Here is a 17,873-nt window from a genome sequence, read left to right as displayed (position 1 = left end):
CGCTCTTTGTCGATTGGTTGGAGTCGCGAGGGAGGGTCTCCGGAGGGCGCGCTCAAGGTTCATTGGCTGGGGACGCGGGGGCGGGGCTCCGGAGGGCGCGCACCTTGGCGGCGGTCATGGAGGAAATCGGCGCCGGCTTCCGGAAAGTGAGAGAGGGCCTGCTGGCGGGGCGGGCTGGGGGCGCGGGGCGAGGCCGCCGGGGCGGGGGGCACGCGCGGGTCCGGCGGGGACGCTGCGGCCCGGTCCCCTGAGTGACCCACGTGCGGATCCTGAGCCAGCCCCCGCGCTGCCGTCGGGTGCCTTATAGGGTGAGCCCATTCCCAGAATCTGGCAATGACCCTCGTCCTGCACACCTTTCGTCCTCCGTGGATGGGATCCCGCGGCCGGGTAGCGGAAGATTGGGTAGGCAGCCTGGTCTGCGGCAAGAGGGAGAGGGTCTGCAGAAATCGGGCAGGGGTAAGTGCCAGCACAAATGAAGGGAGACTCAGAGAGGAGCCTGGGCTCCCGCCCCGCGGCTCCGGGATCCGCAGGACTCACCCCAAAGAATTTAGCGTAGAGCACAGTGCGGCCCAGCTCGCGGGTAGTCTCGGCGCCTGCGTATTCTAAAGCTTCCTTTTGGCCTGTTTCCTATCACACCAGCCCTGTGCTTTGCGTCTCACTTGAGCCAGGCTGGCTTCGTTGCCTGGTGTGTACGTGGCTCTACAAGTGCTTTTCTTAGCAGCACACCCAGCACAGTCAGGCACTGTTACATGCACTTGAAATGGATTAGCCCGTGTAATGCTCAACACCATAGGAGATGGGTACTGGTACTACCCCCACCTGCCAGTGGGAAAGAGGCAGAACTAGAGTCAAACCCAGGCCATCCGCCTCCAGAGTCAGCCCCTTTGCTCTGCACCTGGCAAATGGGGCTCTGGGTGGGTGGGTGGTGAGGTCAGCTGCCTCCCACACCCCGCAGGCTGTAAGTGGTCTGAGTCTCACATTGTTGCTCTGTCTCAAGGTTAGGTGACATTGAGCCCTTGATATCAGGCCTTTGTGGGCAGGAGGGAGAGTCTCAGCCCCTCATAAGTACTTGTCCAGCCAGTCCCCAGTGGGTGTTCTCTTTCTATCACCCAGAATCGTCACTCTGCCCTGGCCTACAAGGGGTATATAGTGTCAAAGGGAAAACCACCGAGGCAGGGGGTTGTAGGAATCCTCCACTGTAACAGCTGCAGAGGGGAGCACTGGGCTGGGCCTCCTTCATGCAGTCCTGCACAGCTCTGGAGCCCTCACCCTCAGAGGGCTCTGGCCAGAGCTGGGGTTATGGTCATTACCCATGAGCAGGGCTGTCCCCGGGGAGGGGGAGGGGTCGTGGTGCCCCCACACAGTGGGGCAAAGGCTGACCACATCCCAGGTCCCATCCTACCCTCTGCAAGTTTAGGGAACCTCCGCTCCCAGCTGGTGCTGACTGCTTTAGTTATCACGGCAACCCCATGCAGCTGCCCCCCAGCAGCAGCCTGGTTGATTTAGCTCTTCCCCAGGGTCTGGGAGCTGGCGGAGCAGTAGAGCCTTCTGTGCCTTTGCTGGTACCTTTCAGGTACACAGCAAGGAGGGCCAGCAGGTGGCGCCAAGCTCACGTGGTCACTGCTGGGAGGATGAGGCTGCTTCTTTGGTGCTGCCCCAAGTGACTGGTGACGAGCTCTTAACCCTCCTGAGCCAGGGCTTCGTCAGGGTCCGCTCCCTCCACTCTGCTCTCCAGCTTTGCTGAGCTGCACTGGGTGAGGCAGTGCCATCTCCGTGGCTAAGGCTAGAGGCCTGGTGGGTCCCCAGCTCACCTTCCCTGCACGACACCCAGTTTCTCCTGGGCACCCACTGCTGCTGTCCTCCCGCCTCCCCTGGCGCTCTGCTGGCTCCTCATTCGCAGCCTCTTCTGGCTGGTCCCTGCCCTCAGCAACCTCCCTTGGTCCACCCACGTGCTGCCACCTCCCAGATCCTCATCGCCAGCTTCAACCATCTCTGAGTTCCAGCCACCCAATGGCTGCTCTGCTTGGACACCTCACGTGTGTCCCTCATGCAACATGTTCCAAGCTGAGCTCCTGAGATGCTGATCCCCAGAATCTATATCCGCTTAGTGGTGCCATACTTTGGGGCTCAAGCCTCTCCCTTGAGGAGTCTTGGCCTGGGCCCGCCCTTGTCCCATCCTCATTGGTCAGGAAGTCCTGCAGATAGTCTGGGCCCTGCCCCCTACCTTGACTGCCCATTGACCGAGGAGCCGGGCCCCTCCCCAGCTCTGCGGTTCCCACAGTGCCCTTCCCCATTACAGGAAGATCCCTTTCCACGTGTCGTGTCGTGTCCTGTCGTAGGCTCCAGGGAGGGACCTGGGATGGAGCTGACCCAGTGCCCAGAGCAGGGTCTGGCAAAGCCGGGCGGCATTGGTGGTGTGGACAGGCCTGTAAAGGGGCCCAGTGTGGGGAGAGCACCTCGTCCCTGGGGGCAGGAGCACAGGACTGCTCTGGATACCATGAGGACTGGAGCCCCAGAGAGCGGCAGGCAGGCACCTGGGCTGCTCCCACCGGTCTGCCACTTGCATCTAATTTCTGGTCCTCCTGGAGGCACTCAGAGAGGTTTCTCCCCACTGCCTAATCTCCCCATCCTGGGAGAGCCCCACAGACAGCATTTCCAGCCAGAAATTACAACCCCGTCCCATCCAGAACTAAATGCCTAAGGGGTGTGCAGCAGAGGGGCGGGGGCGGTGGCTCACTGACGCCCCCTCCGTCCCTCAGGAGCTGGTGAGCAAGCTGCTGCACTTGCATTTTAAAGACGACAAGACCAAAGGTGTGTGAAGGGGAGGGTGGGGGGGCGGTGGCCGGGGACTGCTGGGTACCCGGGACCCTGCACTGCACCTCTGCAGGGGCCAGAGCCTCAGAGAGGACTGGGCCAGACGGAGGGCTGAGGTCACCGGCAAGAGCGTGAGGTCAGCAGCAGTGAGGGCAGAGTGGGGCAGCAGGGAGAGGGTGTGTGTCTGTAACCTTCTCCCTTCACCTTGCAGTCAGCGGGGACGCGCTGCAGCTCATGGCCGAGCTGCTCAAGATCTTCGTTGTGGGTGAGCAGAGGGACCCAGCAGTGTTCTCTAGTATCCCACCCAGGCCCGTCCGGATCATTCACGACCGCTTTGCATTTTATTTTTCGGTGGGGTAACCAAGACACATTTTTCCAGTTTTTCCCCAAGCACCTAAGCTCCTTGTCCCTGAAAAGCTCCGTGTTTCAGAGGCCCCAACCTCAGCCTTCTGAGCTGTCGGCTGGCACGGGGGTGGGCCAGCAGCCAGGGCTGAGGCCCACGGGGTTTAGGGTTCAAGGCCCCCCAAGCCTTCTCTGCCTCACTTCCCTCCTGCATCACGGCAGAAGCGGCCATCCGCAGCGTCCGGCAGGCCCAGGCAGAGGACCTGGCCCAAGTGGACGTGGAACAGCTGGAGAAGGTGCTGCCTCAGCTGGTAGGTGCACCTCCAGGAACAGGGCCTGGCCCAGGAGACGGGGGTGGGGGGGTGGCTACATCCACGAGGCTCTGAGCGCTCCTCTCCCCCACAGCTTCTGGACTTCTAGGGGTTTCCACCCTCACTGTGGCCACCGCTCCACGTCACGGCCTCTGGCTTCAGACAGGACAGGAGCTGCTGATCCCCCAAGGTTCTCCTCCAGCTCCCAGGATTGGCCGGGTGCCAGCAAAGCACCACTCTCTTCCCCCTGTCGTCCCCTCTGCCTGCTGCTGATGGCCGGGATGCAGCAGATAGAGGGGTCACTGACAGGATGAGGGTCCTGCACCTGGGTTGGTGCCCTCCCCTCACGGCCCCCGCCCTCAGGACAGCCGAGCACCCACCGGTGTGGGAGAAGCACTTGGTCACCGGGAAGCAGGTGCGGGAGACCCGCCTGCCTGAGCAGGTAGCCTGTGTGTCCTCCACAAACAAGCAGAGCGGTGTGGTTCTCCACCGACATCAGAGCTTGTGTGCCACCTTCTAGCCGTCTGATGCTCCCTCAAAAGATGCTTGCCTGAGCTGTGTATTTGTTCTCACAAAGCAACGTCAGTAAATCAGAGCCACCTCCCCAGGCACAGCCTCCTGTTGCCATTAATCACCCAAAGTCAAGTTGCTTCAAAGCTGGGAGAGGACAGAATAACAAACAGCATGTGTGAGTGCCCTGCTGTGGGCCAGGCTCAAGAGGCTGTGAAATCGGAGCCCTCGCACGTGTGGCTGCTCGCCTGGGACGGTGCCTCTGCCACAGGGCTGCCTGAGTGTGGTGTGCCACCGGCCCGGCAGGGGTGCTGGTGGGGCAGGGGGAGCCACGCCAGCGGGAAGGACCACCGGTCCCAGGGCCACAGGGCCAGGCAGCTCAGAGCTGCTTGGGAGCCGCTAGAAGCCCAGTCGGGAGGCCTGGCTGCCCTCCCCCCCCAACACAGTACCCACCTCCCACCAGTTCTGAAAGCTGCTGGGACTCATCAGCCCAGGACAGAAACACCCAGAGGGCCCTGGGCCCAGTGACCATGGGGTCAGGACTCTCACAGAGCTGGAGGACCTATTCCACTGGGGAGGGACGTCTGCCCCTGCTGCCACGGGCACCCAGGAGCCCCACCCCCATGCCCAAGGATGGCATGGGTGGGGGGCCAGCCCTCCCTCCCTAGTTTAGCCCCGCTGGCCCCTTCTCGCACCCGTTCCCCGCCTCTGCCCCCCACTCCCCTCTCCCCCCTCCTGCAGGGAGTCTCAGGGCTTCAAAGCTCTGGGCGCATGTGGAAGTCATTAGACCTGAGGGGAGAGGCTGGCGACAAGTGCCAGAGCCCGTGCCCCACAGCCACTTTGAAGTGCGCTCAGATGGTGGGGCGGGCGGGGCACCGGGAAACCCCAGGCCAGCCCTGCCCGGTCCCACCGCAGGGTGGGGGCTGCGTCCGCCCCTCTCCTGCCAAGGGCTGGGGGCCCAGCCTGAGATGCAGCCAGGCAGGCGATGCCTGGAGGTCCTTCTCCCTGAACTCGTGTCCTGCCTAGAGGAGTCGTCATGAACGTCAGTGAAGTAAAAACCAAGGGGCAGGCGGTTCAGGGCAGACACCTGTGCCCTCGTTAAGGAGAACAAGCCCCAGCAAGCAGCTTCCCAGGCCCACGTCACCGTCCAGCCAGGCTGGAGGCCCGCGGCTGGGGACGCGGCGCAGGGGCAGCAGCAGGAGGAGGGCCGTGGGTCAGAGGACCGAGGGCCTCTGCCCTGGAAAGGACGACAGGAGGGTCTCAAGAGAGGCTTGCATGTTTATTCCCGCTCAGGGTGGGCAGGGGTCCTGTGGCTGGCAGAGTGGCACCTCTGGGCTGGTGGCTCTCACCTCTTGCTGGCTGCAGCGCAAACACATGGGATGACCTCTGGGCCCTGGGCTCCCGCCCAGCAGCCCCTCCCTGCCCGGCCACCCCCCATAGTACCTGGCAGCTTCAGCCACTTGGGCACCTTGCCCAGACCCCTCCTCACTGGCTGGGCCGTCCCAGGGCTGGGCTCAGGGGGGCCCACTGCCCCTTCTTCAGCAGTTGGCTCCAACTCAACGGGCGCAGGGTCAGGGGCTGGTGGCGGGGGTGGGGTTCCAGCAGCCCTGGACATGGACCTGAGAACAAAGGCCGAGGTGCCAGATGGTGGGCACTGTGGCAGCGGGCTCTCCCCACCCTCTGTGGACACTCACCTGGCCACCAGCACGTCAGCTGCAGACGGGGAAATGGTGTGTTCCAGCAGCGTGGGCTCCAGGTAGATGCCTGCAGGAGGCCCAGCCTACCCTCAGGCCACAGAGAATGGGGTGCCCCTGCCTACTGCTGCTCTGCTCTGGGAGGGGGCGTGACCCAGCCTGAAGCCCCCAGGAGAAGGGTATGGGGTATCGGGGCCACAGGTCTCCCTCCCAGACCCGAAGTCCCCTGCTCTGGGGCGTCTGATGAGCTGGGATGTGCGGCCCGGGGCTGGTCAGCAGCGGTGGGCAGAGGGGGGCCCCACCCACCTGTTGGCTCCTCAGGTCCAAAGTGCACAAGGGCAGCAGGGAAGAGGTTTGCCTGCAGGGAGGACAGAGGAGAGCTCAGGGACCAAGTGGGCACCGTGGAGGACGGCAGAGAGGGCCGCACTGCACTTCCATGCTGGCCTCATGGGTGCTGCACCCATAAGGCCCAGGGCTCCGCTGAGGGCTACGGCCCTACCAGGCCCCTCCCACCGTGCAGTCCACTGCCCAGCTTCACCTATTCCTCCTCTGGCACCAACCCCAGTGCAAGCCAGGCCAAGGCATCAGACCATCGAATCCTAGGGCCAGCCCCAAACACCAGCTGAACAGGAAGTTCTCGTGGTGTGTGTGCTCTGGCATTTTTACCTACCTCCCCTTCCTGCCCAGTTCCCGGGGTAAACAGTTGACAGTCTGAAGGTGGGAACTAAGCTTGGAAGCCCCCGCCCTCAGCAGAGACTGCAAGAGGTCAAGAGGTCAGAGGAGATGCAGACTCACACAGAACTGCATGGGTGGGGGCATGGGGCACAGCCCACCATGCCCCCCACTCCCCTCCCTCACCTGTGCTGCCCAAAGAACAGAGTGCAGGAGTCGGGGGCACTCCATAGGGACTGACATATGAGCCCAGGTGCACTGGAAGCAGCTAGACTGGAGACAGGAGCACCAGGGGAGGGACCCTCAGTGGCCCCGGCACAAGGGGAAGGCGGGGGGGGGGGGGGGCTCTGGGAGCCAAGCTGCTTTGGGAGTCCCAGGCTGATCGGTGCCTCCAGGCCTACTGCCTTGACCCAAAAGCCCATAGGTGGGTTCCCTGACTCGGCACTGGTCTCGCTTGATAAGGAAAAGCCAGTGCCAGCCAGCATCAAGCCTGTCCTGCAGGGTGGGTGTTGCACTGGGGTCCCCACACCCCTCCCGGAGGCCTGTCCATGGGGGTGGTGGTGCAAGATTTCTGCTCAGGACTGGCTCCACCTGCGCAGGTGTGGGACAAGGACACATCACATGGCCCCCGAAACGCCCCCGGAGGCCTCCCAGGTAGGGGGCTGGACTGTGGTGCAGAGTCAGGGCTGTTGCAGAGGATCCCGAAGCCCTCCAGTGTCGTAACCTGCCTCTATTCCCGCCTCTGCACCCGACGAGGACCATGGCTGTAAGCCCCAAAGCTGGCCTGAGCCAGCAGGAAGGCCACCGCCCAAGGCTCTGTGTCCTTAGCCCTGGAGGAAGGGCCACTGCTGCCAGCTGAGCGCATCCTCTCTGCCCAGCTCTGAGCTCCTGGCGTCTGGGCGGGGAGTATTAATAAGAGGAAGCTTCAAAGGCCAGGCCTAGGAACGCTGAGATTGCAGTTGAAGCTGAGGGACAGAGAAGGGCCGTGAACACTCTGAAACCCCACTGTGATGCCTGGAATGATAGCCTGGTGCGGGGAGATGGGCTGCAGGGTGGAGGGCAGCCTCAGGGCCCTGGAGGCACTGGAAGCTGGGGGCGTGGGGAGAGAAACACAGGTAGGACAGTGCCTCAACCTTTCTAGGGTAGCACAGTGAAGCCAGACCCTGACCCGGCCAACCCGCCAGGCACTGGGGCCACCCACCCGGCTGGGCCGTCTGGGAGCTGCAGAGCTTGAAGTCTTGAAGGACCCATTTGGGCCCCTCGAGGCAGCTCCTCTTGAACCTGGCCTCCCTGCCTTTCCTCAGCACCTGCTGGAAGCCCCCTACCTGCCAGCCTGTGTCTCAGGGAATCCCATTGGAAAAGGGGTGAGTGGACGGCACAGAAGACCACCATGACCGCCAGGAGGGAGGGTGTACCCCTCTGCTCAGGCTGACGAGGTCTACATGGATCGTGGTGGTCTTCAAGGCCCACTAAGGGTGATGGAGGGGCTCTGGGCGAGGCAGTGGTGGGGGTGGCTGAGACAGGAGCCGAGTGAGCTCCCTGAGGCTTGGGGCAGAACCAGCACTAAGGGGGCTCAGTCCCAGGAAGCAGGTACGACGTGGGGGGTTGGGGACCTTTGTGTCCACGGACTGGGTCCTCTGCATCCTCCCATCCTTGGCCTCACCCTTTTTTGGCCTCTCTCAACGAATAGTCACTCTGACCTGATCCAGTGGCCAAAAAGGGCACTGGGCTGCCATCCCCCACACCCACCCTGAGCTGTCACTTTCTGGGGCGCAGGACCAGCCCCCGGGCAGCCTCCAGGGCAGCCGGCAGCCAGAACGCGGCCCTGCCAGGGACATGAAAGCCAGCAGCTTCCGCGCCCGCGCCTGCTCACCCGCAGGAGGGAGGAAGCCTTCCTTCCCTGAGCCCTGCCAGCTCTCTGATCGCGGGCGGGCAGGGACGCCACTTCGAGCAGAGGCCCCACGGCTCCAGGGCGAGCTGACGGATGAAAGGAGACGGCTGCTGGTAGCGGGGGCAGAGTGTCACCAGGAATCAGGCCACGTGGGCGGGACAGGCAGCACCCCAGGGTTCCTAATTGGAGGGGGGTGCCTGGACGCTGGCCCCTCTCCATCCCAAAGCATCTTCCAAATTCAATGTTTATCAACAGGCTGGCCAGCGAGGGAGAGTGGGGAGGGAGGGAGGGCGGGTGGGGATAGAGGAAGGAGGCCCAGTGCCTCTGGGGCTCCCGGGGGGCTGCAGAAGGGGGCTGAGAAGGGGGAGTGGGGGCGGGGGAAGCACCCTGCTCCCCCCAACCTTGACTCCTTTCCTTGGTGGGCTTCCAGCCTCTCTGCTGCTCTGGCCCCATCCCCCCATGACGGTGGCAGTCCTGAGCAGCAAGCAGACCCCCTTGCCCCAACTAGACCTCTGCAGGGCCTGCTGGCCACTCAACAAAGGCCAGCCTCTGTTACTAATTAAAATATCTGAAGACACTTTAAGAGGAAACCATTAGGCTAGAGGGCTGGGGAGGCCTCAGGCTGCTCTCCTGGGGTGAAGGGACAGGACATTCCTTCTTGCTCTGGACTGCGGCCCAGCAGGGCACCGGATCAACGCTCCTCACCCTGGGAGCTCTAGGGGCCTCCAGCTAGCAGGGAGAGCCCACCACGGCATTCCCAGAGGAGGCCGCAGGGCCCAGGGGAAAGGCAGGGGCAGGGCAGCAGGCCTGGCAGCAGCCCCTCCCGTCTGGGCAGCTGGCCACCTGCAGCCGAGGCCTCTGACCCTTGGCCCTTAAGGGGTTCCCCTAAGCAGCCCCACCTGCCAGCCCCTTCTCATCCAGACCCAGGGGCAGTCCTGGCTCAGGACGGTGGCAGCCAGCCGGGCAGGCCCATCCCCACCGGGGCAGGAGGCAGAGGAGGCTGGAAAGCCCCCAAACTGACTTCAGCAGCACCCTGCTCCCTCCTAGTCCACCCTCTAAAAGGCCTTATCATACTCCCGACTGCGGCCTCACGCTCCCTCCTGGGCAGGTGCCCCTCCCGGGCCAGCCTAGCAGCACCCACCAGCCAGCCAGGCAGGCAGGCAGTACCTGAAAGAGGGTCAGCGTGTGGTCGTCCAGGATGGTTTTTGGAGGAGCAATGACTGCGGAAAGATGGTTGTCTGCGCCAGGAAACGCCTCACGCCCCCCATCACCCCCCCATCCCTTGCCCATGCACCCCCTGCCCCAGGACAGGCCTGAGAGTGAGCATGAAGCCTGGGCCATAGGCCTCAGCTGAGGAATTTCTGAAGTACTCCTCAGCTCACATCCCCCTGTCCATCACTCTACCGCTGCAAAAACCCAGCAAGAAGCTGGGAAGAGGGCCTCGGGCAGACTCACCTGCAAGGGGACACCTGCCCTTCACAGTTCCCTGTGCAGCCCTGCGGCCTGACCCTTCACTACCCAGACGCCCTCCAAAGGAAGCCAGCAGCTCGCCCCTGTGCCCCCAGCCCCTACAGCTCCTGGCCAGGTGGGAAGCAAAGGGCACAGGGGCGCTGAGCAGGGTCAACCTCCCTCCCCAACTTCCCCAGTCCCGGACTCATGCTCAGACACCGGCACAGGACCTGCCTGCCCCATGATGCTGTTTCTGTGGGAAAAGCTGCTTCAAGCCCCAACTGGGAGGTGCCAGGGCTGCTGAGCAGGAGGTCCCAGAAAAGCACTTACACAGGTAGAACGGCAGCTTGGGGTTGCCCAGGTGGCTCCTCACGAAGTCCCGCAAATCCCCCACTGCAGGAGGAAGGGTGGGGTGAGCAGGGATCCCACACTCAGACCCACTCCAGGGCCGGGCCCCCTCTGCAATGGGACGGGAGCCAGGTCCAACCTGTGTGCAGACCCGCTCCCCAAGGTCACCAAGAACCCCACTCAGAACTGGTGGCACTGCTGCCTTCCTTCCAGGTGAGCTGCAGCCCCAGGCCAAAGACCCCGCTACTGGGTGTGGGGGAGACCTGGGTCCACCCTTCTCTGGGTGCCCCTCTGTCCCACCCATGCTCAGAACAGATGGGTGCACGGGGCCACCCAGTCCCACGGGTACTGCCTAGCTGGTCTGCCGAGCCTCCAACGTGAGCCGGTCCCCAGCCCTGCACCCGCTGCCTGCCCCATGGCCCAGAGGGAAGGAGCCTGGAAGAGCTCACAGGGCGCCCCCACCCTCCCGGACGCCCAGACGGGGCTGCTCACCGGTCTCGCTGGGGCGGAAGAAGCCCTGCAGGATGTAGCGGTCAGGAAACAGGACCCTCAAGACCACCTAGGCCAGGACAAGCCAGCTTGTCAACAGGACAGCTGGAGTCCAATCCAGGTGTCCACACCCCTGGGCCCACGATGGCTAGGTCCCCCGGCCACGTCGGGCCAGCAACCCCTCACCTTGGCTGCCCCCTAACGCTCCCGGCCCCATGGGCTGGACACAAGGACCAGTCAAGTACCCACGTGCACTTGTGAAAACACACTGATGTTTTTCATCTTAGAATGGGGCTGCCTGGCTCATTAACGAACCACGGCCGTGTAGGCCTGGGCTGAAGTACAGGAGACCATGGCCAGTGGCTTGTGGGCTGCAGAAGCCGCAGGAGGCCCCAGTGCAGAGCCATGTGCAGACCACCTCCCACCCAAAGGTACCTTAGGGTAGCGCTGCAGCTTCTCCTTCATCTGAGCCTCTCTGAAGGCCTTGGTCACCAAGGGGGCTTCTTCCAGGCGCTTCCTGGGGTGGGGGGGTGGGGTAGGGGGTGGCAGTGGTGAAGGTCCCAGGTCTCCCCAACCAGAGCAGAGGCCCCACACCAGCTGGACTCTGGGTTTCTCCCTCGTCCCCCTGGACTTCGTGAGCTGCTCCGCAACACAGGGCCAGACAGGACTAGGAGCCCCCTGCCTGGGACCCCTCACCCTCTGAGGTGTTGCCAAGGGAACGGGTGTCTCTGAAGGGGCCGGGTGCACACCCACCGTTCACTCTTGAGCTGGGCCAAACGTCTTCTGACATCATCCACGGTCACTTCGAAGAACTCGTCAGGCAGCTCTGCAGGCCAGGCCTGGAGCAGCACCTCCAGGTCAGGGTGGCACACCACGGGGTCTCGGTCCACTGGCTAGGCAGGCAGAGGGCTCGGCTGATGCAGGTCCCGGGAAGGGCCCAGGCTCCCGACCCCAGGGGGCTGGGGTGGCCGTGCAGACCCCGGCTGAGCCATGTGCTGCCGGCCCCGCCTGTTAGCCCATGGCCAGGGCCGGGTTTCCGTGATGGGGCATGGGACAGCCGAGCCTGTCCAGGACTGGAGCCCCTCCCACCATGCCTGCCTGCTTAGCAACACTGACACTGAGACCCTCACTCACCACCAGGGCACATGGCCCTGGGGTCTTGGCTTAGCCGGGTCAGCTGGCACCCTGACTGCTGGGGGGTACTTGGGCAGTGGGTGAACAGCAGCATCTCTGTTCACTTCCTGTCTCCGTGGGGGCTCCCCACGAGCCCCAGGGAGCTACCTGTTATCAGGGTCTCCCAGTGGGGAACAAACTTGGGGAGCAATGCCCTGGTCATGGCCATGTCAGCGGTTCCACGGGAAGGGCAGGAGAAGCGACAGCCCCCAAATTAGAGATTTGGCAAAAACCTGCCAGCTGCTGGCCCTATGGCCAGGCTGACCCCTCCTCCCTTCTCTGGGGGAGCAGCTGGCCCCACCCTCTGCCCACCGTGGGGACACAGGAAGGGACAGCGTCTCTCCTAATTGGCAGCAACGGAGAGGGAAATTATAAGGCAGGGCCTGCTCTGCTCGCAGTGCCTCCGGGTGGGTAATTGTAGCGAGTGTAGCTCAAGTGACTATGTGGGGAGACACCTTCGCGGCGCTGAGGCCGCCCATGGAGCCGGGCCCGACAGAGGTGTCCAGCTGCGCCGGCAGGGCCTATGCCAGGTCCTACCCTCCCTCGCACAGAACATCCACAAGCCGTCTGGGGTGAGGTCACTTCTCTGCCTTCTGCTCCCGCCTGCCCCCTCCTCCCCGCCCCAGCCTGGCACCGAAATCCCACCTCCTGCCTTCAACACTCAGAGCCGGGCTCAGCAGGCTTCTCTGATCATCCCTTCCTGCGCTCCGGCCCGACCACAGCCCCACCCACTCTAGAGGTCAGACTCACCAACCTGGGGCTGGTCGAGGGCTGAGGCTGCCCAGTGCACCTGCCAGGTGTCCCAAGGCTGCTCCCCCAGCCACACCCGAGGCCTTGACTGCCCAGGCCAGCAGGTCTCTGCCATTCCTGAGTGCACAGCTGTGTCACTCCTCGTAATGAACGGAGGTGGGTTCTCGCCAGGAAGCCCCACTGATCTCAAGGCACTGTGGCAGGGTGGCCAGGAAGGGCTGGCTGAGGCCCGGGCAGTGGGGTCTGTAGGTGGCTGATCGAGGCCCCTGGGGGCTGCCCCCTCAAAGCCACAACCCTCCTGCCGCCCACAGGCAGTCCACACCAGAGCTTTTTATAACAAGATGCCAGGCTGCCCCCCATAGCCACGGCGCCTGCATTCCAGAAGGGCCGAGCACTCGCCTGGGCTCCCGGGGGAGGGCGAGGGCAGATGTGGATGTGCCTGAGCTGGGCACCGCCGTGTCCACGAGTGCCAGGCCCCCGGCGCTCGAGCACAAAGCCCACAAGCCAACGAGCAAGCTCTGGGACCTCCCTGTCCCAGTCCCGCCCTCCGAGGACCCAGTTCTGGACACATGAGTCACCCCGAGAATCCAGCAATTGGGTGACTTGTGATCCACGGCCTGGAGCTGAGCCTGACCATCAGACAGGCCCCCTGATCCCCGGGGGGGGCACGGCTGGGGAAGCCCGACCCTGAGTGCACGGGGCCACTCTGGCCTCCTTATCCTCCTGGGTACTTCCAGTGCACAGCCCAGGGGTAACCTGGAGGACTGCAGACTGCTAGCACTTCCCACAACCCTCCCACAACTTCCAGAACAGGGACGCAGGTGACACCAGCTGCTGGCTTCATGCTGCTCAGGGGCCACTGACTTTCAGTCAGAAAGTGAGCAGACAAAAATCTCTCTCCCCGCTGGATCTACCTTCAATTCACACCCCTCCTCCCATGCCTCAGCTCTGCTCCAGAAGCCCGTTTGTCTGTCCAAGAGCAGTCAGGAGCCGGGGTCCCACACGGGAACCAGAGCACTGGGAGAGAGCCACCTCGAGATCCCACTCTCTCGTTCTCCTGCACCGCCCTGCGTCTTGGGGACCTCCCTGCTCCTGGGCAGAGAAGCCAGGGTTCTGAGCAGCCTCTGCTGCCCATCAGAGCCCAGGGGCCAGATCACCCAAGTCCCAGAGCTGCCGCCATGACCGGACCCCAGGCGGTCCCTGTCCCATGAGAACAGTGGATATCCATGGCTGGGCTGGTAGGACGGACCACCCTGTCCTACCAAATGACCGAGGGAGAAGCCAGGGGGCTTCAAACACCTCCATGAGGCCTGCCCAGAAGATATTTCCACCGCAAAGAGGAGAGAGACCAGGAAAGGAGGAGTGGGTCTGACCGCTCCACGTGGGAGGAAGCAGGGCAGACACGGCGCCAGCGGAGGCCAAGCCCTGGCCCTGCTCACTTCCAATGCTCTGCCGGCAATCTAGCCCTCATTTGCTGTTCCTTTACCCGCCGCTCCTTAGTCATGGGCAGTTATCATGCACAGCTCCCATCCTAGGTGGATTTATGGAGATGTTTTTGGATGGAGAATAGAGATCTAGGATGAGACACCATTAAGAAAAAAAAAAAAAAAAAAAAACGCATACAGTGGCCACTGTCAGAGGGCCTCAGCGCCCTCACCATGGGGACTGGGTTCCTGTGTGCTGGTCGAGGGAGGGACACAGCCCCAGGGTCCAGGATGGGCCTCCAAGATGAACCTCCCAGTTGGTGCCCGAGGATGCTGGTGGGGTGGCAGGCCTAGAACCTTCCCAGCGCACCTGACAGCTGGCCCACCTGACAGCCCGAATCTCCAGGTCTGCTCCTCCAGATCCTACCAGGGAGCCACTCAGAGGACGCGCCTCCACTAAGAACCCAATGTCACCAGGCTTGGGTCATCCTGCCAAAGTCACAGGTTTTCCATCATCAGCTCAAGGTCCAGCTCCTGAATGCTGTCAGTGTCCAGAGCACAGCCCTGGCCCCGTCTCCCGCCGCCCCCACCCCCTAACCCCAGGAAAGCCAGAGGAGCCGGTTCCTCCCCCGGTGGCCCCGACGCTGCGGGCATCTCACTGTCGGCTAGAAGATGGGCAGAATGAGGAGGAGGCAGCCAGAGCCTGGGGTCTGAGCCCATGGGGTGGGGGGGCCTACATGACAGCGCATGACAGATGAGAAAACAGGCACGGGCATGATCCTGAGGGGAGGATCGGCAGGTGTCTGCAGCCTCCAAGGGCGGGGCCACAGGAGACCCGATTCTTCTGGTGGAACGCCCAGCAGGGGTCTCTCATTTCCTGCAAGCAAGCACAAGACCCTAGCAAAGACTCCCCTGTCCCAGCCTCCACCGAGGGTATTAAGACAAGAGAACACCCAGAAGACCAGAAAGGAGGGAGGTGGACGGAGAGAGCAGACGAGTCAGGCTGTCTGCAAACTGGAGGATACTGGCGAGGGGCACAGAGGGCATTTGGGAGGGAAAGGACCCTCCGGAGGTGGGGGAACAGGAGCACCCTCTGCGGGTGATGTTCAGAGGAGGCCCTGGGTGACGGCCTGAGGCTGCAGACACTGGACTGACACCTGGGCCACTCAGCCATGGGGACTTGGGGACCCGCCACCAGCTGTGGACGGCCACCAGTGCCTTCAGGAAGAGCCTCTGTCACACCAGGATGGACCCTTCAAGGGAGACCCGAGGGGAGGAAGGTGTGAGGGCACTGCCTACCCTCAGCCCCATGCCACAGGCAGTGAGATGCCAGGCCTGGAGGGGACCAGGGGATGGGGCTCTGGGCTGAGACGTGGGCCCACGGCTTCCCCCAACAGCCAGGGGACATGCTCCAGTGGCCACCACACGAGTGGCTGAGAACCCACTTGGGCACACAGGGGTCTCATGTCAAAAGCGGCCTCACTGCCTGCTGAGGTTTCATTTTCTTGACAGTAATTTTCCAGGACATGATGACACAGGGAGAAAAAATGTAAAAACTATTTGGAGGTGACCTCAACCCCAGATTTTCCAGCTGCCCTGTGAGGGCTCTTGTTTTCCTCCCGCCCTCCCACCTCCCTCTTACCCAGACTGTCCTCTGACAATGGTTTTTGGTAACAGGGAATGTGAAGCGTTTCCCCTTGAGGCTTGGAGCTGAAATGAAACACTACGCGGGAGGAAGGCGGGCCAAGCCTCCGTCACTCTCAGAGCCGGCCGCCCTCTGGAGGGAGCAACGCGCCAGCACGAGGCCAGGCCTGACCGGCAAGGCTGCACTGAACTCCAGCCCCTCATCCGCTGGGCCTGCCAGCGGCACAGGCGGAGGCCGCGCCTGCCCCAGCCCTGGGCCAACGTCCACACCTGGGCCTGCACGCCTTCCAAGCAGGAAAAATGAGAGCATCTTTAAGAAGAGGAGAAACGCTGGGCTGCCACAGTGACGCAGGCACACTTTGAAACCCGGTGGCTCCACGCCCTGGCGTGGCCCCACCTGTCTGTGCACGCAGTGCATGAACCCCCAAAGGACTGAAATAAGCAAATGTAAGGCATGGGGTGGCTCTCCTCATGCACAGGGGAAGACGCCTGCTCCAGGCCAGCAAACCCAGGGGTGGACGCACACAGCAGACCAAAGGGCCAGGAGAAACCCCGCAGAGGGAGCCCCTTGAGCCCGATCAGGATGGGGGCCTGCAAACGAGGCTGCCTGGCCCTGCGGGCAGCTCTGGGGTTCCAGGGGGTACTCTGGCAGCCGGGGCGCCCTGCCCACCGGTTCTCCATGGCTTCGCAGGTTGGGCATCTGTCTCTCCCCCGAGTCCAGTCATGGTTGAGACACAGCATGACAAGGACAGCTGGAGGGCACCTGCCTGTCACCAGGCTTTAAAAACCGCCTCAAGACTCAGTTGGGGCCTTCAAAGTTGCTGACCCATCTGCCAGCAAACCTCAAAGGGCATCCCAAGTTAAGGCCAAGGCCAGAGCCCCGGGACTGTCCACAAACAGCGGCAGGGCAGGGAGAGGCTCACAGCACGCCCTGGGCCCACACACGGGGGGACAGCGGGCTGTGCTCTTGGGGGCATGTCATGGACAGGCACCCCGGGCCAAGAGGAGGAGGGTGGCAGGGCAGCAAGGGGCACTGCTCTCGGTCCACCCCGGGCCCCAGGTCCTGGCCAGGCTCCCCCCAGCCCTGCGTGTTCTAAACCTTCCCGTAAACCGGGGACAGCCAGAGGCGAAGCTGACGCCTGCCCTGAGACATGGGTGCAAGGTGCGGAGTAAGCCCCCGGGGCCACGTCTTCAGGAGATGAGACCATCCCCTGGAGGATGAGGGGCAGGCAGGGGAGACTGCCGTCAGCCCGCCCTTCCCAGGGGGTTGGGGCCTTTGATCACGAACCCCTGTGCCAGCTGCGTGGGGGGACGCCGGCTGGGAGCACAGCCCAGCAGCACAAAGAGCTGCGGGGCAGCCTCCTGGGCCAGCGGAAGGACTTCAAAGGACAGGCCAGGGGCCGCCGGGCAGCCCCAGCCTCTCTCCGCACTTGGTTCTGACGGCCAGTAAAACTACCTTCTAATAATTAATGTTCTGACATCAAAGGCAGGAGCCGCCCGGGTCTGTAAACCATCCCGGGCCTCAGCCGAGGACCTGCCTGTATTTCATCCTGTCTCTTCTGACTCTTCATTCAAATCCAAAACCACACACAGGCAAAGCATTAATGGGAAACTTGGAAACTCTTTTTGATTACTAAAGTGTACCTTTGAAGTTCCCCCAAAAGTTCTGATTTGTTCCCTTCTCCCCTCCCCCAGGACTCGAGGGGACACAAAGCAGACAGCATGTGGCCAGCCGGGCCTCCGGGTGCACGGCTGTCAGTGTGACAGGAGGCGCAAGGCAGGCGGGCGGGGGATGCTCCACAATCAACCAGCTGCTGGGGCTCCCAGATCAAAGACACGCACTGCTGGCGGCCAGGCGGACCCTCCCCAGGACTCCTCCTTCCTGGGGCCCCTGGGGTCAGCGCTCGGGGATGCACTGGGATCCTGCGCCTGACAGCAACCACCTATCAGGCTGGCACCAGACCAGGCCACTCCCCACACAGCCCTGGGGAGTCAGCAGGCTCCCAAGAGATGCAGAGAGCCACAGCCTTTAGGATGGGAGAAGGAGACAGCCAGCCCCGGTACTAGTTTTCTGGCCCCCAAACCTAGGGGTCCCCAGAAAGAGCAGGCCCAAAGGGAGTTGGGCCCCCAGCCCTGGCTCACCCCAACCACAAGGCTCTGCTTTCGAAAGCTGATTCTGGGCCCAGGTGACGAGCCTGTGAGACTGGGGGCTTCGTACTAGTGTCTAATGCAGCCCAGACATCAGCGTAGAAGCCAGTGGGGTCCCTGAAGAGCCAGGGCACCACCACCACCTCCCCAGGACGGACATTCACGGGGCTTGAGACTGGCTCAGTTCCCCTCCCTTCCCCCATCCATTCAGCAA

The 17,873-nt window shown here is 63.1% G+C and overlaps 2 protein-coding genes across 10 annotated transcripts in view; one reads left to right on the top strand and one right to left on the bottom strand.

The window, feature by feature from the left end:
• Nucleotides 1-56: 56 nt before the first annotated feature.
• CENPX (centromere protein X) lies at nucleotides 57-3,727 on the top strand. 2 transcript variants are annotated; one of them, XM_060290380.2, is made up of 6 exons: nucleotides 88-146; nucleotides 308-456; nucleotides 2,760-2,811; nucleotides 3,026-3,079; nucleotides 3,379-3,467; nucleotides 3,562-3,727. In XM_060290380.2, the coding sequence occupies exons 2-6, from the start codon at nucleotides 334-336 to the stop codon at nucleotides 3,574-3,576; spliced, it is 333 nt and encodes a 110-aa protein (XP_060146363.1). In that variant the 5' UTR covers nucleotides 88-146; nucleotides 308-333; the 3' UTR covers nucleotides 3,577-3,727. The 2 variants fall into 2 exon arrangements, with proteins under 2 accessions (XP_030699124.1, XP_060146363.1); XM_030843264.3 differs by lacking the exon at nucleotides 308-456 and having other exon boundaries at nucleotides 57-146.
• Nucleotides 3,728-5,049: 1,322 nt separating this feature from the next.
• ASPSCR1 (ASPSCR1 tether for SLC2A4, UBX domain containing) overlaps nucleotides 5,050-17,873 on the bottom strand; it is a 30,997-nt gene continuing 18,173 nt past the window's right edge. Inside the window, exons 8-17 of one of the 8 annotated variants that reach the window (XM_030843238.3) lie at nucleotides 11,274-11,413; nucleotides 10,956-11,037; nucleotides 10,524-10,590; nucleotides 10,014-10,076; nucleotides 9,402-9,454; nucleotides 8,217-8,344; nucleotides 5,978-6,029; nucleotides 5,672-5,741; nucleotides 5,421-5,596; nucleotides 5,050-5,336 (exon numbers count right to left, since the gene is read on the bottom strand). In XM_030843238.3, coding sequence (XP_030699098.1) covers nucleotides 5,463-5,596; nucleotides 5,672-5,741; nucleotides 5,978-6,029; nucleotides 8,217-8,344; nucleotides 9,402-9,454; nucleotides 10,014-10,076; nucleotides 10,524-10,590; nucleotides 10,956-11,037; nucleotides 11,274-11,413 — 789 coding nt within the window. In that variant the 3' untranslated portion in view covers nucleotides 5,050-5,336; nucleotides 5,421-5,462. Of the gene's footprint in view, nucleotides 5,337-5,420; nucleotides 5,597-5,671; nucleotides 5,742-5,977; nucleotides 6,030-8,216; nucleotides 8,345-9,401; nucleotides 9,455-10,013; nucleotides 10,077-10,523; nucleotides 10,591-10,955; nucleotides 11,038-11,273; nucleotides 11,414-17,873 lie in introns of those variants that run through there. The other 7 variants (XM_030843239.3, XM_030843240.3, XM_060290312.2 and 4 more) reach the window with 7 other exon arrangements.

Source organism: Globicephala melas, chromosome 20, assembly GCF_963455315.2.
Source record: "Globicephala melas chromosome 20, mGloMel1.2, whole genome shotgun sequence".
Classification (NCBI taxonomy): Eukaryota; Metazoa; Chordata; class Mammalia; order Artiodactyla; family Delphinidae; genus Globicephala; species Globicephala melas.
Note: the sequence above shows the minus strand (reverse complement) of the source record. Positions and strands in the feature narration are given on the sequence as shown.